The sequence below is a fragment of the Buceros rhinoceros genome, unplaced genomic scaffold, assembly GCF_000710305.1.
Source record: "Buceros rhinoceros silvestris isolate BGI_N320 unplaced genomic scaffold, ASM71030v1 scaffold4179, whole genome shotgun sequence".
Taxonomy (NCBI): Eukaryota; Metazoa; Chordata; class Aves; order Bucerotiformes; family Bucerotidae; genus Buceros; species Buceros rhinoceros.
Window position 1 is genome coordinate 1 of NW_010433131.1, and position 23,831 is coordinate 23,831.

Here is a 23,831-nt window from a genome sequence, read left to right on the forward strand (position 1 = left end):
TCTATATGATTTTTGAAGTCTGGTGGCTGTTCAAGAGTAATTGTAAAGGGCGTCTATAGCCAGCCTGGAAAATACCTAGCAAATAAAAAATACCCTAGTAAACAGAAGTAGCAGAAGCATAATTTTCACTGATTTAAAAAATTAGTGTTACTTGCAAGTTGATAAGACTTTGATCTCTTACCAAGTTTTATATCTTGTCCTTTATTAAAACTAATGAAATACTGTGTTCTTCAACAGATTTGGGAAACAAAGAAGGTGTGCAAGTCGTCTGATGCTGTGCTAAAAAGTGAGCTAGATGTTGTATTTTACAATGGTGAAGTGAAGATTTTAGCAATTTACAATCAGAAGCATTTACAAGTAAGCTGTATTTCTCTGTATGTTAGTACATTTGAATGTTATTGCAAATCTCAGTAGGAAATGCAGGAAGCCCTGAAAGAACCGCTTGTTCATGGCTTTCAACAGTTGAATTTGTCGCAGATGACTCTTAATGTGCTACATTTTTATATCTAGAAACTCTGCCCAGTTTAGTAAGCAAAAAATTAAGTTTGAGGGAGAACTGAAGTTGGATGCAGAGGAACAAAACTGTTTTCTCTTCATGACTGGGGGTGGCTGTGGACTCTCCAAGTGGCTTAGACTTGTGGAGTAATGTGTGCAGCGCTTATCTGTGCTGTGTAACACCCCGTCTATGTGTAATGCATCAGAACTACTGTGTAGTAATAGCTGAAGGAATCTGTCTCAAATTGGGGGAATGAAAGGAGTGAGCCCAGTTCTGCCTATAGCCTTAGGAGAGCATGGGGTCTTCTATGTCCGAAAGAAAATATTAACAGTGGACCTGTCCACTAAGTAGAAATACACCAACGCCATTTTTTTATCATGTATTTCCAATACATCAAATAAAGTCAGTTGATAGGATTTTCTTTGAAGTGAAGGCAATACAGTTCATTCAGATTATGCTTCTACCTGATTGTAACTATTCAAAAGAGGAAACACTTTCATATTTGTGGCAGAGAGATGCTGCATACGCAAACCGATTGCGTGTTAAGTCACAAAATGAGCAATGGCGTAACTTCGGCCATGAAGTAGCTATTTCAGATGTTTAGTCTAAAGCAGCATCTGAATAGGAATGAACCTCCTGGACTGTGAAAGCAGTGGATTCTTATTGTTGAATGTATAGGTACACTGAGTGTTGGAATAGCTTCTGCTGACCCACACTGAGGGACACTGTGCAGGTGATCTTTTTATGTAGGCACATGTCCTTTCTTCTAATTTGGCTGAGGGCAAACACGTAGAGTGTGTAATCCTGGCTGATCAGCATGAGCATTGCCTTTATTTCTAGTCCTAGAGGTGCTCAGCTTTCCCTAGGCTGCTACTAGGAGGAGAGCTTTCTTTGCAGAAACTTTTCTTCTTGTTGGCCCTGTAGTTGCTGTTTCTTTCTTTCTAGATATTTTCTGTCCTCCTTCTTTTGTCTGTCCTGTCAACAAGTTAGCCATTTCTTACTCTTCCTAAAAATCCTATTAAAAAAACTTCAGGTGGAATGGTGGTGATGTTTGAGTAGTGGGGAATATACATGTGGAAATAGCTGAAGTGTCTCCTATGGGGCCTTGTCCATAAAATGATTTCTGACATTGAGCCAACGGAACACAGTCAGCGTTGAAACTAAAATTTGTGTGACTAAATAATATGTGAGGAAAAGAGAAGCTGCGTGTGTTGCAGTGAAGAGGCGGGAGAAACCACAGTGAGTGGAGTCATACCTCTTTATGTGTGGGGAGCTGTTTAGGATAATGGCTACTTTTTAATCTTCCTGAATTGTAAAATCTGTAGCGACTACTATGTAATGGTGTAGTCTGGCTCTCATTTGAATTAGTAGACCTGATTTATGTATTTATGATTAGTGTATTTCTGTTGTAACTGTACTTGAGTCATTTCCTGAAGAAAGGTGGTGCTTAGATTTTTCGCCCTAAATACAATATTCTGACATCTGGTAGAGGTGCAGTCGTGAGAGAAGACTGCAGTGTAGAAATAGAATAGATTTTTTTTCACCCTTGCACAAGAAGAGAAATTGACTGAAAAGGCAAATTGCAGTTAAGCATATGTACTGTAATTTAACAGTATATTTCTGCTATCACATCTCTAAAAGTAGTAATTTTTCTTGCAACCACAATGTTTTACCATTTGTAATTTGTTGTCTCTCAGAATTGAGGTCCTAGTCACCTTTAGATGTGCAGTTTGTTCATTTTTAAACACTTCACACTGGTAGCTTTGTAAACTTAAACTTTGTAAATTGTTATATTCTAAAGATTTTTTTTTTTCCATGGGGAATTGATTCGAGGGCCATACTGAGTTGAGATTTGGTGCATTGTATGCGCTAATTTTAAAGTCATGCTTAGAGGGTGCACTTGAAGTATTTTATGCTCCATTTGGCGTGAGCTGCATAATCTGGCTGGCAAGGTAAATTTGAGCATGGAGATTACTATATGGCTTTTGAAATTTGGGAGCAGCATTTTCAGTTACTGTTTTCTGTAGTCAGACAAACTTCAAAAAGCCTTCTAATACTTAGATGAGTTTCCCTCTGCAGACTTTCCCTGTTTAGAGAGCATTCTCTGAAGATAGTTACACTGACCTTCAAAGCAATTGGTTTATGAAAGTAACTGATCCTTGTAATTCAAAGTTTGAAACTGGTACACTGTTCTCTTCAGCATTCTTAACTCTGTGTTGTAATTTATTTAAGATTAAATTTAAAAATATTATAACTTAATTTCCTATCTTGCAGCTTATCAGTGGAAATACAGACAGTGTTATTATGCAGACAGCAGCTCAAGAATCTCCCATTTCCTGCTGTTGCTTAAGTGAAGATCTTAAATTTGCAGCTTTTGGACAGGAGAATGGAACAATAAAGGTATTAAACCAAAAATGTGATTTTAAAAATAGTAGGAAAAGACCCCTCTTGGTGTTGTTTCTTTGTAAAGAAATGTCATCTGAATTACTTTATATGACAATATTCTTCAACATAGTGCTTTAAAGTTTTTATATTTGTGAGTGATGCCTAAATGACAACAATGTAAAGGTAATGCTAATAATGTTGCTCTGAATTTCATTTTACTAAGGACTAAGCTAATGTGAATTTTTTGTTATTCCAGTTGATTGACTGAGAATCATGTATTTGCAATCTCATGTCATTTAAAGAAGAATTTGCATGTTCTTTTCTTCCTTTTCCTCCAGAATGTAAAATAAATATAATTATTGCATTTTTCATTGTAAAGGTATTACAGTTGTTGGATGGGAAAGTTCTGAAGTCCTGGGAGGCCTACAGGACATCCGTGCAGCATTGTCGGTTTACATCTGATTGTCAGGCTCTCATTTCAAGTGCTCATGATTCAGTTATACAGGTTTGGAAGATATTTAAAATATGTTGTAACTTACAGTTTATTTAAAAAGATCTTGCATACTGTAGGTAATGTAAACTCCTTAAATAACTACTAAATGTATTCTGGTTTGTGTTCCATCTTGGGGCAAGGGACTGTAGAAACTAGTGTCTATTTATACCTTATGTGATAAGGAATATTGCACAGTTGCTATTTTTAATGCTGAGGATGATAGAAAGGCACCAAATCCTTTAAGATGGGTGAAAGGAACATTGATTTTCAAACAAGATAACTCAGCAGTTCTGATTGCGCAAGTGAAGGGTTTGAAATGTGACCCAGAGCTGGCTGTGTGTGATAGATCTGTCAGGGGGCTTGCTCACACTGAAGGAATGAGGTAAAGAGACCTGTCTCTGAGCAGGCTGGTGTGGCACCTAGTGCAGTACAGTGCTGAATACAGACAGAGGATAGAAACAGAATGGCTGCGCTAGTGTAGCCTTGAATTAGTAAGCTCTGCCTTGCAGCAGGGTAAATTTGCTTCAGAGAAGCATTCTGGTGTGTCTGGTCGCATTTTAGTTCACCTCAGGGATGCACTTTTGAAGTGAATGTCCTGGTCGTTTATGCTTACCGTGCTTTGCTTAGCACTGCAGAGCAGTTGCAGGAGTGCCGACAGGACTCCTGAAGCAGAGCACGTGCTCCAGCTACTAACTGAGCAGTCACCCCACACAACCCCACTTGAGCTGGTCTGAAGGGTAGCTTCCAAAACACGCGTGGGTGCTGGTCCTCAGCACTGTCTTGCTCACCAGATCTGTTCCAGCATCAGAGCTCTGCCTGTGCGCAGCTATATGTGTAACCTTATGGCAAGGTGTTTGTTTCGATCTGAAGCGAGCTTGAGTGCCGTCACTGCGGTCAGCTGGGCAGTACAGACAGCTCACCAGTTTGTCGGCTCTTTGGAGACGTCTTCCAGGTCTAACGTGGGTGGCTTTTCTTCTGGGGCCGCAGCTCCCTCTAGTGGACAGTGCCTCAGCTAAACCTCCAAGGTTATTATCTGAACACCTCAGCTTTCTGTTCGTTCTTTGATGCAGGAAACCTGATAATTTGAAAACTATTAAATCATTGTAATTTAAATTAAAAAATTAAATAATGGCTTCTATAAAATCAAATGACACTTCAGTTTTCAGTGAATAGGTAAATTAAAAATAGAAGTGTCATTTTTGTTGTAAAAATGCAAAGTAGAATGTCATTTTGCTAAAAATACACTTTAAAAAATATAGAAGAAAGTTAGTTTAAGTATGGAAAATATGCAGTCTGCCAGATCACAGAAGTCTATTTGTTGCAATAATCAAAGGTTTAAAACCCAAAATTTCTGGGGTGCCTAGAAAATTATTGTTTTACTTTTTCTTTTTAAATTACCAGTGAGTTTTAAGCATCAAATTCACTTTGAAAATAAGATTATATATGTATTATAGGAAATTATCTCATAGGTTGACTATTAAATACTATGGCATCCTTGATCTTCAGCATCTCTGCTACAGATATCTTCAGTATCTAACCTTTTGATTAGTTGCCACCTCCACAAGAACTTTTTTATTATTCCTTTGACTTAGAAATCAATCACTGAGTTCATTGTTCTTGTGCTCGCCATTAAAATTTTCTTTTAAAGAAGTATTCCATCTTTGTGATTAGGTATGGAATTGGCAGTTGAGTGAATGTGTGTTTCTCAGAGGGCACACGGAAGCAATCAAGGATTTTAGACTCCTGGAAAATTCAAAACTTCTTTCTTGGTCGTTTGATGGAACCGTTAAGGTAAATAAAGGGCTGTGAATTGACAGATTGCTTAAATTTTACCATCTCTTCTAACGTTTGTTATCTCCTGCACTTTGTGTTAACACATTTTATTGAATTGATCCTAAAGTGTAAACTTTTAAGACACAATTTTGCGTTTTCTATTTACTAGTAAGATTTATACTCTTGTCGTATTTTAACTATACCAGTAAGTATTACAGAATGTTGGCCATCTTAGAGCTAGGTAGCCGAGTTTTGTATGTTGTCGTGTAAGATACAGGAGTTTTAACCTATTTACAGTGTTACAAATGTAACCTGTTTTTCCTGTCTATTTGGTAGGTTTGGAATATCACTACTGGAAACACAGAAAAGGATTTTGCTTGCCACGGAGGTGCTGTTCTTTCCTGTGCTATTTCACCTGATGGTACTAAATTTTCATCTACTTCTGCTGACAAAACTGCAAAGGTTGGTTACTTCCTGTACAGACATCAAAGTGATGCCTCATTTGTCCTGAAATGTATACTATACTTTTTTTATTCTGAGGTAGCTAGTTATTGATTAAATTATCGTGTTGTATTTCTAGGGTTAAATATTTTGTATCTGTGAACATGTTTCTAAAGCTGTTACAGTTGATCTTGCATATAAATTGACATGGTCTTGGTGACTTCTATACAAATAAAATGCATGTTTAATGCACAAGTTTGTGCAGAACACTCTGTATTGATTTGTTAAGAGCTTAACACTTTAAGAAAAATTTCTGAAACTTACAGTGAAAGTGTTGTCTGTGGGTTCTGGTATTCCTGTTCAGAAGCACGGTGCAAAAAGAAGTGAATTGTTTAATATTCTGGGGCTGCCCCGTTATATTTTTGAAGTGTCTTGTTAGATTTTTAAAATACAGCTTTAAACTGAGTGGTGAATCCTTTTTCTTTGAACAGCTTTAAACTTCCTTGTAAATGAATTAGTTTCATTAAAATGTATTCCAAGGAAGAAAAACATACAGTTTGCTCAGTAATTTGTGGCAAATGCTTTCTTGTGTGATTCAGATAATAAAAACAGCCTACAGGATAATATGTAAATAAATGCACACACATATATGCATATACATAAAAAGTCTTACATGCATCTACATACTAATGCCTTTTCTGAAAGAATTAATAATTGATTTTGAACTTGCCTTTTTCACTCTGCTGTAATGTTTTCCATTTAGATATGGAGCTTTGAAAGTTCCTCTGTTCTTCTTGAGCTGAAAGGTCACGAAGCCTGTGTGCGGTGCTGTGCTTTCTCTCCTAATAACAAATTATTGGCCACTGGAGATGACAAAGGAGAAATAAGGGTACTGCTTTAACCTTGCTATGTATTTTATAATTCAATTGTTAGTTCACAGATGGAAGAGTTCTCGTAGGTTTTGTACTGCATGTCTAATTTGTTAGCTTTGTGGTGAACATTGGGGAGTTGAAAATAGCAAAGTTTGCTACATGAGACAGTAGTTTGTAACTGTATTGATAGATTTATGTTCCGTGACTGCTGAGAAACTGATTCACATTTACTAAGAATTCTACTTTGAATTACATGTGTGATTAAATCCTCCATATATGATACAGTTCTAAGAAGAGAATTCATTTTTTTGATTATTCAAATAGAATGCTTGTTTTCAGGTTTTTTTCTCTTAATATAGAAAAATGCATTTCAGCTTTCCTTTCTTGATTCCCCCCCCCCCCCATGAATTTTTCTTTTTATTCTCTTCTTTTTCATTTTTTTGATTATTCAAATAGAATGCTTGTTTTTAGGTTTTTTTCTCTTAATATAGAAAAATGCATTTCAGCTTTCCTTTCTTTATTCCCCCCCCCCCCCATGAAGTTTTCTTATATATGTGATCTTTACTCTTTTCTAGATTTGGGACATTTTAACAGGTGCGTTACTTCACTTCTGCTCCCCGGTTACTGTAGATGAAGGAGAACCAACCCATGGTGGTTGGGTAACAGACCTCTCATTTTCTCCTGACAGTACAATGCTTGTGTCATCTGGAGGCTATCTTAAGGTAAGCCTTGAAATGATAAAATATCCTAACATACCTAATTAAATGTCAATACTCTGATAATTTGAAAGGAAAATGCAGGCTAATTCAAAGAAACAAACCTGAAATGTTTTACTTAACACAAAGCTGCTCTGTTTTCATGACTGACTGTCATGGTTTAGACCCAGCTGGCAATCAAGCACCACACAGCCACCCTTTCACTCCAATAGCAGAAAATACAACAAAAGTCTCAAGGGTTGAGACAAAGGACAGGGAGGTCTCACTTACCAGTTATGGTCATGGGCTAATGACAGACTCGACTTGGGGAAAAAAAATCCATTTAATTTAAACAACAAAACCGTTACCAAATCACCAATCCAGTCAGAGTGAGAAAAACAACAGGATCTTAAATGCATCTTCCTCCTATCCCTCCCTTCTTTCCCAAGGCCCAGTTTTGCTGCCTCTTAACCCCCACAGTGACACAGGGCTGGGCAGAGTATGCAGGTCATGGTCAGTCCTAGTCTGCTCCACGTTGCTTTTGCTCCTACCTGCTCAAGGGAAACGCTCCTCAAGGGAAACGTCCTCCCCTGTGGCAGCATGGCATCCCTCCCATGGAAGACAGTCCTCCGTGAACAACTCTAGCTGGCATGATGGCCTCTCTTAGGCAGAGGTTCTCCCAGCAACAAAACGCCCCAGTGATTCTCCTTCAGAATCACTGCCTTTTTCGGGAACCTTTCTCCACTGGTGGAGCAGAGGCCTTGCAGTCTTGCAGAATGGGCTCCTCCATGGACTGCATACAGCCTGCCATCTCACCAGCGACAAAAAGGAAATGGCTACTCCAGACTGTCTCCTCACCTTCTTCCCCACTAAACTCAGCGTCTTCATGGGTTGTCTCTCTGTCCTACTCTCCTCCAGAACAAAAGAGATCTCACAGAACAAAAGGCTCTTGCTGAACAGATTTCCCCTCTTAAATATGTTTATCGCACAGACACTGATTGGCTCAGCCTTGGCCAGAGGTGGGGCTGACTTGGAGCCAGGGAACTCTTTCTCGTAGCTGCTTACAGGGTCTGCATCCAGCAGCCCCCTTCCCCACTACCAAAACTATGCAAGATGTAAACCCAACACACTGTCAAGCACTTTACACTTCTTTTCTTCTCAAATCTGAAAGCCCTTGAAAAGATTGCATAAGAATTCAGACTTGGAATTTGCTTTTGAACCCCATATATTCCATTTTTATTAATAGCAATGTCCTTCATTTACATCTTTAATATTAAAGATCCCAGTCATTTTTGCCTGCATTTTTATTCACTCTATTTCAGCAGCAGTTGTGTTCTTTATAATGACCAGAAAAATGCTCTGTATCAGGCTTTTATTTTTTTAAAGGTACTGAGTTCTAAATTTTTTCAGAAATAGAAATTTAGAAGAAATTGCAAGTGATAATTTTCTGCCTTGACAGACATTCCGTAAGTAATCTTTGGAAAATGGCATGTTGAAATTGAGGAAATCAGTCTTTTCATCAGTTTTCCATTGGTTCAGACATCTACTGGCCTTATGGTTTTTGGGAAGGGGAAGAGATGGTCTTTCAGTCTGTGAATTTGTTCTTCGTAATTGTAAATTTCTCATGAGGTGTGTTTTTTTTGGTTTTGGGTTTGTTTTGATTTGGCTTGGGTTTTTTGTTTTGTTTTGGGTTTCTTCCCCACTCGTGATAGCTAATAACCTGTTAGTACAAACTGTGTGTGTGAAATGACAGATTGTGGAATTGTCATGTACAGAATCCTGGAGGTTAGTTGATTGTTGGTCTGTGTTTAGCTGTTGGACATGATACCAGACTAATTCTTGGATGTCAGTAACCATTTAAGAAAGACCACTGAATTTTCTAATCGAGCACTGAAAACACCTTCTGATACTCATTCAATATTAAAGAGGACGACATACATCCTGTTTCTAGCTTCCTTCCTATTTTGTCTTGTGGTTGCACTGTAAGATGGTGTTATGCTTCTTAGAGTCATAGAATGGTTTAGAATGATAGGGGCTTTTGGAACTCATTTAGTCCAGTCCTTTGCTAGAAGTAGTTTGTAGAGTTAGGTAAAGTTGCTTAGGGCCTTGCCCCATCAAGTTTTGTCCCCAGCTCCAACAGGGATGCTTTGGCCCTGAGAGGACAGTCTGACTGTGTCTTCTGTAACCCTTTTTTTTGGCAGTTGAAGACTGCAGTTAGGTGCCTTCTCATCAGACTAAACAAATTCAGTGCTCTGTCTTCTGTGGCGTCTGTTGTAGGTGTCCAGCCATCTCAATGACCATGTGCTGGACTTGGTCCAGTTTGTCAGTATTGTTCTTGTACTAGGGTGGGACTCAACACACACAGTGATTGAACTGCTGTTGACTACTTTTTGAATCTAGCAGTCCACCCAGTTGTCAGCTACCTTGTATTCCACCTGTCCAGTCTTTATCTCTCCAGTTTGACAATAGGGATGCTATGGGAGACCACTTTGAAGGCTTGGCTAAAATCAAGGTTAATCACATCCACTGCTCTTGCTGTGCTGTTTACAGAGCCACCATTACTGTCAATGGAAGTCAACAGGGAGGTTCAGCATGATTTACCTTTGGTAAATTGGTGCTAGTTGTTCATGATCACGTTTTTTGTCCTTCACATGACTTGAAATGGCTTCCAGAAAACTCGTTCCACAATAATCCCATACACTAGTGAAGATTACTGGTGTGTAGTTCCCAGCATGATCTTTGCCCTTGATGAAAATAGCTATGGCATTTGCTTTTTTCCAGTTGTTGGGACCAGATTCAATCACCATGTTTTCTTAAAGTATGGCATTTCTAGTTTTCTTTCAAGATGTACAGATGGATTAGAGTGATGTGCTCAAAACCACGCACATCCCTCCCCCACCTTTTTGTAAGGAGATACCAGTCAGTGAAAGTCTAAAACATTCCAGAACTTTGGACCTTTAAAAACCAGATCGAGTTGGACTGTAAGAGTTATATGGAAGATACCTTTAAACAAATGAGTAATTTTATTCACAGATGACGTGCATCCAGCTATGTACTGTTGAACTTGCTGTGTGAGTGGTACCCGCTGGCCGAGCACATGATAATTTATCCACTGACAAAGGTTCAAGAACTAATTAAGATCCATATTAACATCTCCCTTTTTTTTTTTTTTTTCCCCCAGTTTATTTGGTTTTGTTTTGTTGTTTTTTGGTTTTGTTTTTTCCCCTGGGTCTCCATTGAATAATACACTTCAGGAAAGTTGGTTTTAATCAGAACATTAGAGCTGTGTAGTTGCAAGTCTTGTTTTGTTGTTTTTTGGTTTTGTTTTTTCCCCTGGGTCTCCATTGAATAATACACTTCAGGAAAGTTGGTTTTAATCAGAACATTAGAGCTGTGTAGTTGCAAGTCAGTATTAAGCACACAACTATAATGTTACATATTTTATGAGATGAGTAAGCTAAAACGTAGTAATACCACCTCCTTTTATAGAAGACCAGAGCTGAAGGTAATCTGTTTCGATATTTTGCTATTGCACTCAGACGTTTTAAGAATGGAGGGTAGACATATCAGAACAATCAAGTTACAGTTTTGTGTTGGATTGCATTTGGTGCAATTTTGCATTGGTCTGCAGTTTTTCTGAGAGCTGTGAAATTTCATTGTACGTTCATGGAGTAAACTGATGGTTAAATGTTCCTCTGTCTTTGTTATTAGTGGTTACTGTATAATCTAAAAAAAAAAAAAAAAAAATTTTAACCTCACTGAAAGAAAGCCTGTCCTGCTAACAAAACAGCAGATGGTTTCAGATGTGTACATGATTGATCCCCTTGTGAGTTCAGCTCAGGTTTTTTTTAATGCAGCTATAGTTTCAATTATATTGTCTGCCAATGCATTTCTTGTATTAATTTGGTTATATAAAAATCCATAATCTTTTACATTTTGGACACGTTACAGTTTACGTCTATTGATGGCATTCTGTGATGCAGTAAGGGGCAGTATCTGAAGTTGTTATTTTGTCTGCTTTCCTGAAATTGAAGAGCTTTAGTCTTTTTGAGGTTTCATTTCATCTGGAAGTCTTATACTTTTATTAACTGGTCCTAAACATATTCTGTTTAAGATTGCTGAGATTTTTAATTCTGCCTCTTTGAGGAAAGTAGTCAACTAGACTTGCCATGCTAAGCCTGTTTATGGAATTTATTCTAAGCTTCCTTCAACTAACAGAAAGTGTGTTGTATTTATTTATTTTTTTTATAGTGGTGGAATGTAACTACTGGAGAATCCTTACAAACCTTCTACACAAACGGAACAAACCTCAAGTCGATACATGTGTCCCCTAATTTCAAAGTCTATGTGACTGTTGATAATCTTGGTATTCTTTATGTATTACAGAAGTTGTGATTAATGTGCTGAACATTGCAAAGATAATTCATATTTTTATGGTCGAAACAAAACTCTGCAGAATATTTGTCTGACACTAAGCTGTGAATTAGATTTCATTGTATTCATGATGTTTTCATGTATATTTATGTACATTTATGCATGTTTTTCAAATGAACTTGCATTTAATTTTGTTTGTAATAAGCATTATTATAATCCTTAAGTCTTGATTTGCATCCTAAGTATGTTTCTAATTTTATAAGGAAATTATATTAAGATTTATTCAAATTAGTTGAAATTATTAATAGTAGAGAAGAAATAATAGGACTATAATACTTCAGAATTGTATTTTGTTCTAAGGCTGATGGTTAAAAGCTCCCTAGCCAAGTACACAACTGTGTAGGATGCAAAAAAATTTTTTTCTTTTTACTGTGATCCAAAGTTTTTTTCATTTAGTACAGAATAGAAAGAGTGAGGGACATCCTTCATTTGAGAAATGAATCTAGCTATCTTGGTGCTTGGCATTCAAAACAAAACAAGTAGCTGTTGAGTTTACAGCAGCGGTGCTTCCCACTTGCGGTGAGAACATTCATGTTTCTAACCTTGTGAAGATAAAGTGTATTGTAATACGTATGAGCTGTTCCTATTAAGGGGAACGTCTTGAGCCTGGTTTTGTCAAGGTAAAATCTGAAAGGATGTTGCAGTTGAAGTGGAAGAGATTGTGCTACGTTTCCAGTCAAAGGGTGAATGCAGCCAATCAGCTAAACTGAGAATGTAAATGGTTTAGAAGGCATATATAGAAAAACAGAAGAAGGTATGAATTTTACTTATTTTTTTCTTTTGGAATTAGCATTCAGTTTATACAGTGGAGACATTTTACTGTCGTCAGCTTTGTTTACATGGGATTCTATGCACAGGGTTCTCTTGCCTGGTAATATGTGATTTTTCTTTTATTTTTACGGTCTATTTATAGATTCATTATAGGATAGAAGTGTTGACGTTTTCTACTAATTATACTTGATGTATCTTTTATGAATAATTAGATAACAATTTTTCTAGTACCTAGTAAGCTTTGTTCTGGTAAATTTTGTCTCAACTCCTATGAGCAACTGCACAAGCATTAATATAATGATTTTAATATTTTTGTAGCTGGCAGTAGGACATTCCATCTAAGTACTTGATTGTGAAAAGTACATTAGTAAGTGTCTCAACTGATACCAAATAAAAAAAATTCTCACTTTTAGTATTTTTTGTGTGCATTTCAGAAAGTTTAATATACATTTGTAACATTTTCCTGTTTTTGAAAATTGCCAGTTTTTCCTCTTTTTAACTTGAAATTCCACCATTTCTAAGGTGCTCTTGAATACGGGTGAGTGTAGTCAAAGTACTACTGGCAGAAGTGTAAAGAAAAGGAAAGAAATAGAAAAACTGTGATGTTTTGTATTCTAAGTATGTACAGCATTCAATAAAGAAAATCAGGCAATATTGGCCAAAGTTGTAAATGACTTGGAATTCTTGAGTGGGTTTTTTTAAAGGGTAGGAGGGAGGGGGAGTGGTGCCTTTTTTAATGTGGTTTTATTTTCCATCTAAACATAATGCTGCTTTACCAACTACGTCAAAAAATACTTTGACAGGTAAGTAACAGTATTAAATATGAGGATGAATGAAAAAGTGGACAAAGGGAAAGTGAAATCTTCTACTGTCTAGTTTGTACAGACCTCATAAGTACCCTCTCTCAAAAGCTACGATCTGAGGAGCAGGAAGCTCCTCTCAGCTAGAGTCCCTTGATTGCATTGTGCTGTTCCTACCGCACAGGACCACATTGGTCTGAACTGAGGAGACCCAACAGGATCAGTGCTTCACCACTTGGGAAATGAAGGCAGAAAGCTGTCTTTTGTGCCAGTGCTAGTGAAACTGATGATAGGAAAAAACTGATGATGGTTAATGAAGAGTAAATGAGCAGAGTTCACAGATTATTTCAATTTTGAAGAGAGTAGGAAGCAAGTGTCACAAAAATTTGAAGAAGTATGAGGTGAACAGTGGATTCTTGAATTATTCTGCAAGAACGACCACACAGCAGTGTTACCCTTGTTGCTGGAACAAGGAAGCCATGCTTCATAGAAGGTGTTAACAGAGTCAGGGTGGGGGCTGTCCTGTGGGAATCAATGGAGTTGGCTGTGAGTCTTTGTAACTGAGGTGGAAGAAGAGCAATAGTGATGAGGTCTGAAGAGCTGAAGAATAGATAGGATTCACAGGAAGAGGATAACAAAATTTAAATGAAAATTTGTTAAAATAGGGGTCAACCAAACCAGTAACTTCCTTAATTTAAAATATTTAAGAAGGTTAAGGCATTTTAGTGTAATAAAAAAATAGTCCTGCTGTGTCATCAGATTTATCTGTTCTCTTTGATGTTAGATGTATTTTAAAGGAAACAAAGTTTGGCCAGAAGCAATTTTTACGTAGATTGAACATCAGTGCTTCCATTATCTCTTGTAATGCCAGATCAGATTGAATGAGTCTGCATTCAAATTTAACTGATGAGCATTGCCAATTTTATCTAGTTCCTTAACTGAAGTTATAATATGCTTTTGTGCAAACAATTTTTAAGTACGCTTCCTATTAACGATGCCTGCCAGTTTCTGTAAAAGTTTTGAGTCTCTTTGCTTTGGCAGTGAGACCCACAGCTCCTTCACAAATCTTTTTCTCTATGCTTTATAAACAAGGCATTGTCCCCACGTGCAATACAGCTGCTCAAGAGGATGCTCTGATTTGCCTTGAGTTGTACTGTTCCTTTAACTAGCGTTCCTCTTCCCCCTCTCGTAATTTACACAGTCATTTGAAATGGCACTATGCAGTTATTGCCTGAGGTTTTTCCATGTAAAGGTTATTTATAGAGCTGGAACTGGTAACCTGTTGCCAGTAGAGTAACATCCTCCGCCCCAGAATTATTCTACCTCCCCTAGCAAATGATGCAGTTAAACTCTTTATTACAGAACACTGTGAAAATTGCTGGGTTATTTTTTCTTTAGTGAAGGCTTTGTATGGGACCCAGTTCCCTAGGTTGTATCTAGCTATGAAAGAGTCTGTGTCCTTGTCTCTGCTCCTGAGGTGTTTTACAAAAGCTGATGCTCGTGCAGGTTTCAGAGGAAAGCCAGGCTGAGAAAGCAGCCCTTCTTCTGCCCTTACGGAACAGAAAGTTGCAGGGAGCTGCTCTGCTCCATCTTCAAGAAGCTGGTAAATACCAGTAGGTCACAGAGAATTCAAGTATGTTCTTGCAATTGCTAGTAGAACATGAACCGTTCAGTTGCCCTTTCTCCTTTGTATCAAGCACAGATGCCGTGGCCATGCTGAGGAATGCAGAAGTCAGGCCTGTGGCTGAGAGATGCTCTCTGCTGTTTCCCTCTAATAGCACGGGCTTGTGTATTTATCCACGTTTTGCTTTCTTCCTCCTGTCTACTATGAAGACAAAAATTTATCTGGGTTTGTAGATGGTGATGATACCCAAGAGCTCTGAAGGCTTCGGACACGTTGTTCCTGTTGTGATTTCAAGAAGAGCAGAAACCAAATGAAGCGTGCTATTTGGAGAATGGAGAGTGTACCATAGATAGAACACTTTTAGTGTGATTTTTGTGCTCAATTTCACTGCACTCTTTCAAGCTAGGAATTGGAGGTGATCACTGGTTCTGCCAATGTGTTGTAAGATGTTAAGCTGAGACTAGGCTTGTTTGTGGCATGAACTCTGGAGCAGGTTGACCAATATTTTTTTCAGCACATCCAAAGCTGATGTGCAGTGTGCTGCTATCCACACCTTTGCATGCTGGTGTGGGGGTTTACTGGGGGGAGGGGAAGGGTATGGGGAGTGGTGGGTTTGGAGGACAGGTGTTGGGTTTTCTTGGGTTTTGATGTTCTGTTTTGTGTTTTTCCCCAATTAACTTACTGCACACTTTTCTTCTAAGGGGGGTTTTAATGGGAAACCTTGCAACTAGATTTAATAGAGGCCTAAGCTGGGGCTGTTAAGGTGCATCCTAAAAGATCTGGTGAGTACAAAGGAGTAAGATTTTCACTCTGCATGTGTTATTGACAACTTCAGCACTTCCTATATCATCTCCTACAATAAATGTGCAGGGTATAGCAGAACTGTGTGATACTTGGACTAGTTGAACTATTCAAGTGGCGTGACTGTGTTTATTCAGGAGTATGAGAAAGCTAAAGTATCTTACAAGTGTTTCAGTAGGAAGTCTCTCTCTTGGGGCCTGACTGTTTACAGAACAAATTAGCTTCCTGTGCTTGTTTCCAATTAACAAACCATACGCTATATGTATTACGAGTGCTCCGAAAACAGCTGGATTCAAGTCCTTCAGCCTAGAGAGGGTTCTTGTTCTGTGCCCAGGAGGGACCATCTGAGTACTTAGGATGCCACAATTAGACTCTGTGTGGTATTTTTCATTTCTTCTTGGTTTTAATTCTTTAATTTTATTCGTGTCACTCTGTGATTATTTTTAAGTTTTGTCCCGATTCTCTAACGTATGAACTCAGAGGAATTTTGAAAATGATCGTGTTTAAAATGAGACAGAGACAAAATTACCCAATTCAGCTGTGTAAAAGTAAATATGATGTTATTTAAGTAAAGCATGTGTTATTTCTAATGCATAAATGCATCCAAAGTATGCTTAATATTTAAAATAAAATAACTTTAAAAATGGTATTTTCTGTATCTTACATTTCTAAAGCAATAGACTCTTTCAATTGTTCTCGACTACTTGTACAGCAAATTTAATTTCTATTGATAACTGGTACTTTCTGCATATGAGAGCAGGGATTTCCTGTAGTTCTGAAATTTGCATTAATGCTCTGTAAAGTCTCCAAAGACAGTAATAACTCATCCATATTGTTCCTCACTAGAGTAAATGTTCAGGTTTATGTGTGTTAAGACTTTGTGACCTGCTGGTTTGAACCAAGTACTAAGAAATCTTAGCCTTGTCATGTTCTGAGAGCAAGTTTTCTGGTCCCAGAGACACAATGACAGGGACATTTCTTCTGTGCTGTCCAGTTTAGAACCACTTGAATTTATTTTTTAATACCAGGGTCAGTATTGGCTGTTGTTTCCCAAGCCCCCTGGCAGAAGGTAGTGTAGGAAAAAAGATTAAGGAAATGCTGAAAAAGGTCCTTTTGGTTTTAACAGCACTGCAGTGATGCATGAGAGGAATGGTGTATTTTTTTAATGCAATATTGGGAAGGGCTTCGAGTTTTCTCTTTTTAACAGTTTAATAGTTTTTTGTTTGTGGTGTGGTTTGGGGGGTTTGTTTGGTTTGTTTTGAAATTTTAGTAGAAAATACATGAATAAACAGACAGAGGCATAGGCCGTTGGAAATCCCTCTCTAAATACAGATCAAACATTTTGATTTAAAGAATCCAATCTGAAGCCGATAGTATGTCCTGATGGTTGAGCACTCAGCGTGTAGACAGTAATATCAGTTATATGCTTTTGCAAGTTGGTAGTCATAATTTTTGCTCCATGTATTTGTATGATTTCTTACACGGTGCTGTGGTGTTTGTTTGTATTCCTCAGAGGGGAGCAATTACACATTTTGTATTTCCAGCTGTACAAATGAGAGATTGGAGGAAATGTGTGGAAGGGTTCTTATCAGTATGTGATTTAAACTTCAGAACTCGGAAGCATGAGGAGGAATAGTTTCAAAGAGTTTGTACAGGTTAAATGTTGGCTAAATTTTATCTCTATTTTGTGTATGTGTAACAATAGCATGAGAAAAAGGACACCTGAATTTTCAAAGCAATTAAATATTTTAAACATCTTGCAGATGTTGCACTCTCCATTTCTCAAAGCGAAACAGTTGTGGTTTTGTCCACTCTAAGAATTGTAAAGCAGATAGTAATTTTTTTTCTTTCTACAGTATGAAAGATTCAGCTATTAAATTGCTGTTCTGACTCAACAGCTGGTTTTTCGTAGTCTGGAGCACTGGGTTTGAAGTGGGTCTTCTGGGTTCAGTCAACAAGAATGGTAAGTGGTCAAACTGAATCTGTGGAAGAACATTTTGTTTTTCACTGCAAAATTGTAACAATGAATACCTGCCAGACACAGGTACAGTTCAATTGAACAATACGTGACTTGAAATTTTCTTCATTGCATTTCTTGAGCATTTAAATTTGATTAAAATATATTAAACACAGCAGATGGTTCTTTTTTTCCAGAAATATCTTCGTTCAAAGGGTTGAAATTTTGGTTACTGTAGACACAGAAGAAAAGTCTATTCCGTGAAGTTACAGGGTATTTTTCCTCTTCTACTAGCTGTGGAGCTCTTTACACTCCGCAGTTTCTCAGGCTGCTTTGCCTCCGATTACATCTCAAATGCCGTTACTATTATCAACCTGCTTTCAAACGGGGGGTTTCCGCTGTTCAGGGTTCCAGCACTGGTAATGTTAGCGAAAGATCTGCTGCAGCGAATTTGTACTTCACTGTCCTTTCTTTAATCACAAAGTGGGTTCATGGAATGGAGAGTTTTCTCGGTTTGTGTTCTGTATCTCCCTGGTTTCTTCAGCGTGTATTAGTGAAGAAAAGAACAGTCTTTAACAAACTGTTAGATAAGTGTATTATGCATCATACCACTTTTCTTGCTAAAATGTGAATCTAGGAAATTAAGACCACTATCGCTAAAAATGATAATTCTTCTCATATTTTTTATTTTTAATTTGTATACAAATTATACCTCCTGCTTTTCAGAAATGAAACCACAGTGCCTCCAGGTCATGCAGCATGTACCTCCATTTTGCATTACTTATTTTGCTCCTTGTTTGAGTTCCATTATGGGCTAGAAACTATTTTAGGATAATACTATGTATCTGTCCATGTGTGTGTTTTGCTAAGCAGGATCTTATCCAGAAAATGAGAATTTATCATGGTGAATACTTTGAGCAGTTGGCAGCAAATACAAAAGCTCTTAACTTTGATACATTCTTCTTTCTTGCACACACAAAAAAACCTTGGATGTCTACATTGGAATTGATAACTTTGACAAGTAATGAGGGGCTTGGAGCTTGGGTGCCTTCTGTTTGAAACTCGTGTTTTGTGCAACGTTTGAGTTCTTACAAAGTGGTTTTCCCTATTGATATGAAATTCTATTGATACGAATGCTGTTTCTAAGGTGGCTGTCCTTTCATGGCTGCTGATGTTCCTCGAAGGGAAAAACTGTAAGTTCCTAAACACACTGAGAACTTCGAAGCGAGAACAGCTGAATTAGGTATGTAACCCAAGGACTTGATCCAAGTGGGAGGACTGCAAAAATTCTTCCCCAGAGGAAGAAAAGCCAAAATTTAAGTGATTGCAGTCAAGGATCAGTAGCACAGATAATCCAGTAATAGTGGCATGTTAAAGGTGTAACTGTAATGGCGATGTTTGTACAATGACTTTTGGTAACAGTTAAATGCTCTTTTGTTTTCCATTTTAAATACACCTTTTGCGGATTCTTGGACTTTGTTTTTTCTCTTTCTAAGCCAGTTTTAGAGGCTATTTTGAGTAGGATATTCAAATAATTGTGGCATTTTTCCTTAATAACTGAGTTGGAAAACTGGGTACCTTAATCTATCCTTCCTTTTCAGAGGGTTGTTTTTTTTTTTCCCCAACAGATTCTTTCTATGTTAAACAAGTGAAGCCGTGTAACAAACATTTAGGTAATCAGGCCAACATAAAGTATTCATAAATTATCACCAGACAGCTCTAAATCTGTCATAAGTTCTTACCGACTTTCTCACAGGAATGTTTATGTAATTGAAAGAAAATATAGAGAGGAAGTTAAGTCTCCTTTTTACAAGTTAAATCAACTGAAGCGAGATGAAAAACACCCACACACTTGGCTTTGGATCAATGGAGACGTTCTTGAAAAGCAAACCTTCATGAAATCATTATTATGAAATCAAATTATGAAATCAAATTCAAGGTGTAAAAATGGTCACTTGTATTCTGTTGCACATTCCTTGCCTAGCAGGGCATCACCTTGATGAGGAAGTTATAGGTTTGGAATCATTCCAGCAAAACAACTTTTGGTATAGCTGGGAACATAAATGTAATGTAAGATGTGTTAAAGCTAAGAATCAATGAACAGAGTCCAAGGAGTCACGGTTCTGCAGATGTGGAAAAAAAAAACCAACAACCCACCAACCAACCACCACAGAACCTGTTGAATGAGATGACATCCCTTAAACAGAGGTGTAGAAGCTGCAGTGAAACAAAGATGAAGATGTTAGTAGATGGTACTTTATGGTACTTTAGAGTGTAAATTGTAAAGTAAAGTATAGGAGTAATTGATAGGGTTTTGTACGCCTACAAGTGAAGTTATCTATAATCAAAGTAAATAAGAGGCCATTGAACTTATGGAGTTACCTAGAAGCAGCTTATTCCATTGGTCACAGTGACACACTTGTGAGGTATGATGTTGGAAAGACAGAATATTTTGAATAGATTAATCACAGAGGTTGGAAGTTTATAGTCTTAACAGAACAGGAGGCAAGGGTGCATTTGTTCAAACTAAAGAACTCTGAATCAGCAAGTCCAAACAATAAATAGTCAAATGTCTGAGGTGGTTAAGATGAAGCATGCTTTGAATCACACCTGGAAAAATCTATCATGCCGTGAAAGAAATTAGAAATTTCTAAAGGGTTGTGAATAATGATGATTCTGGTGTTTTGAAAGAGGTGACCAAGGCAACTATTGATCTGAAGACAGTCTTGAATAAAAAAGTGACAGATTTCTGATTGCTTTGCTTATGATTTTCTTTTTAAACTCATCGGTGTCAATACATGAACTTTTGTTTTCTTTAGGGAATTTGATTTATTATTACACAGCATTTTGATTTAAAAGAGCTTCTGTTCTTTTGTTGAGTTTGTATTTGGTGTGGTTTTGGTAGTGGGGGATGGGGCTGCTGGCATGGCCTCTATAAGAAACTTCCAGAAAAGATCCCCTGGCTCCAAGTCGGCCTGGCCTCTGGCCAAAGCTGAGCCAATCAGCACCTCTGTGAATAAACCTATTTAAAGGAGGGAAACTGGTTTGACAAGAGCCTTTGCTTTGGGAGCTCTCTTGTTTTGGAGGTGTGGAGGACAGAGGGGGAGACAACCATGTGGTCACCCAGGTTAGTGAGGAAGGGGTTGGGGTGACATGCTGGAGAAGCCATTGCCCTTTGCCCTGTGGCGAGATGGCAGACTGAGTCCTTGCAATCCTCAGAGATCACTGGTGGAGAAAAGATTCACTATTTAATGTTTTTGTCTATGATCTCTAAAACCTTTGATAATGCTGCAGATGATATAAGTTGGCTAAAGAGTGAATTGCAAGAATAGGTAGCTATCACAATGTGATGTGTGTCTGCTTTCAACATCCAAAATCATGTTTTTGTTACCTTATGGACAAAGCTTTGCCATACATAGTGGACTTGAGAATGCCAGTGAGACCATATTGAAAATGGTGGTGTGGAAATGAAAGTGGGTGGTATCACCCATACAAACTCCAAAGTGTCTGCAGTGGTATGTGAACAGGGCTTCTGGGTACATAAAGGGGATCTACCTTGAAGTAGTGAGAAGGAGACCTATGTGCTTCATTAGGAAGATATCAGCTCAAGTGGTGCATATAGCTCTGGTACTTGTATTTTGGGGACAAAATGAGTTCAAGCAAAATTTAGAAGAGGACCACAAAAATACACCCAAAGTTGCGGTGTAATGTTTGAGTTGCATTAGTTTTGTTGAATTGGAGAGATGGCTGTGACCTATTAGTAAGGTGTAGGAGAGAGGCAAGATGTTTTAGCCTTGCTGACAAAATAACACGTTCTAAGAATCATGGTAGTGCCTGCGAATGGTCAGGTAGGAATTAGGCCTTCTCCCCCCAAAAGGGTGATGGGATCAATCGCCCAACTAAGGTGTATCTGCACCGATGCACACAGCATGGGCAACACACAGGAGGAGCTTCAAGCCATCGTACGGCAGACAAAATATGATATAGTTGCCATCACAGAAATCGGGTGGGATGATCCACACACCTGGAGTGCTGCGATGGACAGCTATAAACTCTTCAGAAGGGACAGGCCAGGAAGGAGAGGCCTGGAGTGGCCCTGTACAGAAGGGCATTTTTTGATTGCCTTGAGCGTAAGACGGCGATGACAGGGTTGAGTGCTTATGGGTAAGAATCATAGGGAAGGCCAACAAGGCAGGTATCATGGTGGGAATCTGTTACAGGCCACCCAACCAGGATGAAGAGGTAGATGAAATACTCTACAGGCAGCTGGGAGAAGTCCCACAATCACTAGCACTTGTTCTTGTGGGGAACTTCCACTTGCCAGATGGCTGCTGGAAATACAACACAGCAGAGAGGAAACAGTCCAGGAGGTTCCTGGAGTGTGTGGGAGACAACTTCCCAACACAGCTGGTGAGGGAATCAACTGCTGAAGGCTCCCTGCTGGACTTGTTCACAAACAGAGAAGGCCTTGTGGGTGATGTGAAGCACGGGAGGAGCTTCAAGCCATCATACAGCAGAAAAACTGAGATATAGTTGCCATCACAGAAATCGGGTGGGATGATCCACACACCTGGAGTGCTGCGATGGACAGCTATAAACTCTTCAGAAGGGACAGGCCAGGAAGGAGAGGCCTGGAGTGGCCCTGTACAGAAGGGCATTTTTTGATTGCCTTGAGCGTAAGACGGCGATGACAGGGTTGAGTGCTTATGGGTAAGAATCATAGGGAAGGCCAACAAGGCAGGTATCATGGTGGGAATCTGTTACAGGCCACCCAACCAGGATGAAGAGGTAGATGAAATACTCTAAAGGCAGCTGGGAGAAGTCCCACAATCACTAGCACTTGTTCTTGTGGGGAACTTCCACTTGCCAGATGTCTGCTGGAAATAAATACAACACAGCAGAGAGGAAACAGTCCAGGAGGTTCCTGGAGTGTGTGGGAGACAACTTCCCAACACAGCTGGTGAGGGAATCAACTGCTGAAGGCTCCCTGCTGGACTTGTTCACAAACAGAGAAGGCCTTGTGGGTGATGTGAAGGTTGGAGGCCATCTTGGCCACAGATATCATGAGATGTTAGTTTTAAATTCCTGAGGGAATAAAGGGGTGGTGGTGGTGGGGTGGCGAGGGCAGTGGAACCGCCACCTTGGACTTCTGGAGGGCAGACTTTGGCCTGTTTAGGAGACTGATTGACAGAACTCTTTCGGAGGCGTCCCTGAGGGGCAAAGGAGTCCAGGAAGTCTGGACATTCCTCAAGAGGGAAATCTTTACAGCACAAGAACAGTGTGCCGTAAGACGAGCCGGCGGGTTAGAAGACCGGCCTGGCTAAACAGAGAGCTTTGGCTGGAACTGAGGAAGAAAAGGAGTCTCTGGCCTGTGGAAGGAGGGTCAGGCCACTCGAGAAGACCTCAACGATTTTGCAAGGCTGTGCAGGGAGAAAATTAAAAAGGCCAAAGCCCAACTAGAACTTAATCTGGCCACTGCCATAAAAGACAATACAAATTGTTTCTATAAATACATGAACGACGAAAGGAAGACTAAGGAGAATCTCCATCTTCTGCTGGATGTGGGGGAAACACAGTGACCAAGGAAAAGGCTGAGGCACTGAACATTTTCTTTGCCTCAGTCTTTAAGAGTAAGACCACTCGTTCTCTGAGTGCCCACTTGAGCTGGAAGACAGAGATGGGGAGTGGAATGGAGCACCCATAATCCCAGAGGAAATGGTCAGTGACCTACTACACCATTTAGACACACACAAGTCTATGGAGCTGGGTGGGATCCCCCCAAGGGTACTGAGGTTGTTGGAGGAAGTGCTCACCAATCCTCTTTCCATCATTTCTCAGCAGTCCTGACTAACTGGGAAGGTCCCAGTTGGCTGGAAGTTAGCAAGTGTGACACTCATCTACAAGAAGAGCTGGAAGGAGGATCCAGGGAACTACAGGCCTGTCAGTCTGACCTTGGAGCCAGGGAAAGTTATGGAGCAGATCATCCTGAGTGCCATCACACAGCACATACAGGACAACCAGGTGATCAGTCCTAGTCAGCATGGATTTATGAAAGGCAGGTCCTGCTTGACCAGCTTGATCTTCTTCTATGATGAGGTGACCCGCTTGGTGGGTGAGAGAAGGGCTGTGTTCATTGTCTGCCTAGACTTTAGTGAAGCCTTTGACACTGTTTCCCACAGCATTCTCCTGGAGAAACTGGCTGCTCATGGCTTGGATGGGTGTTCTTTTCTCTGGATAAAAAAGTGGCTGGATGGCTGGACCCAGAGAGTGGTGGTGAATGGAGTTCAGT

The 23,831-nt window shown here is 39.1% G+C and overlaps 1 protein-coding gene across 1 annotated transcript; it reads left to right on the plus strand.

The window, feature by feature from the left end:
- Positions 1-237: 237 nt before the first annotated feature.
- Positions 238-11,550, plus strand: LOC104500360 (apoptotic protease-activating factor 1-like; the record flags this gene model as incomplete). Its single annotated transcript, XM_010143996.1, has 8 exons — positions 238-357; positions 2,771-2,896; positions 3,261-3,386; positions 5,046-5,165; positions 5,484-5,609; positions 6,352-6,477; positions 7,036-7,182; positions 11,407-11,550. Coding segments are annotated over 8 exons (1,035 nt in total), but the record flags the coding sequence as incomplete, so codon positions are not given.
- Between the last annotated feature and the right edge of the window lie 12,281 nt (positions 11,551-23,831).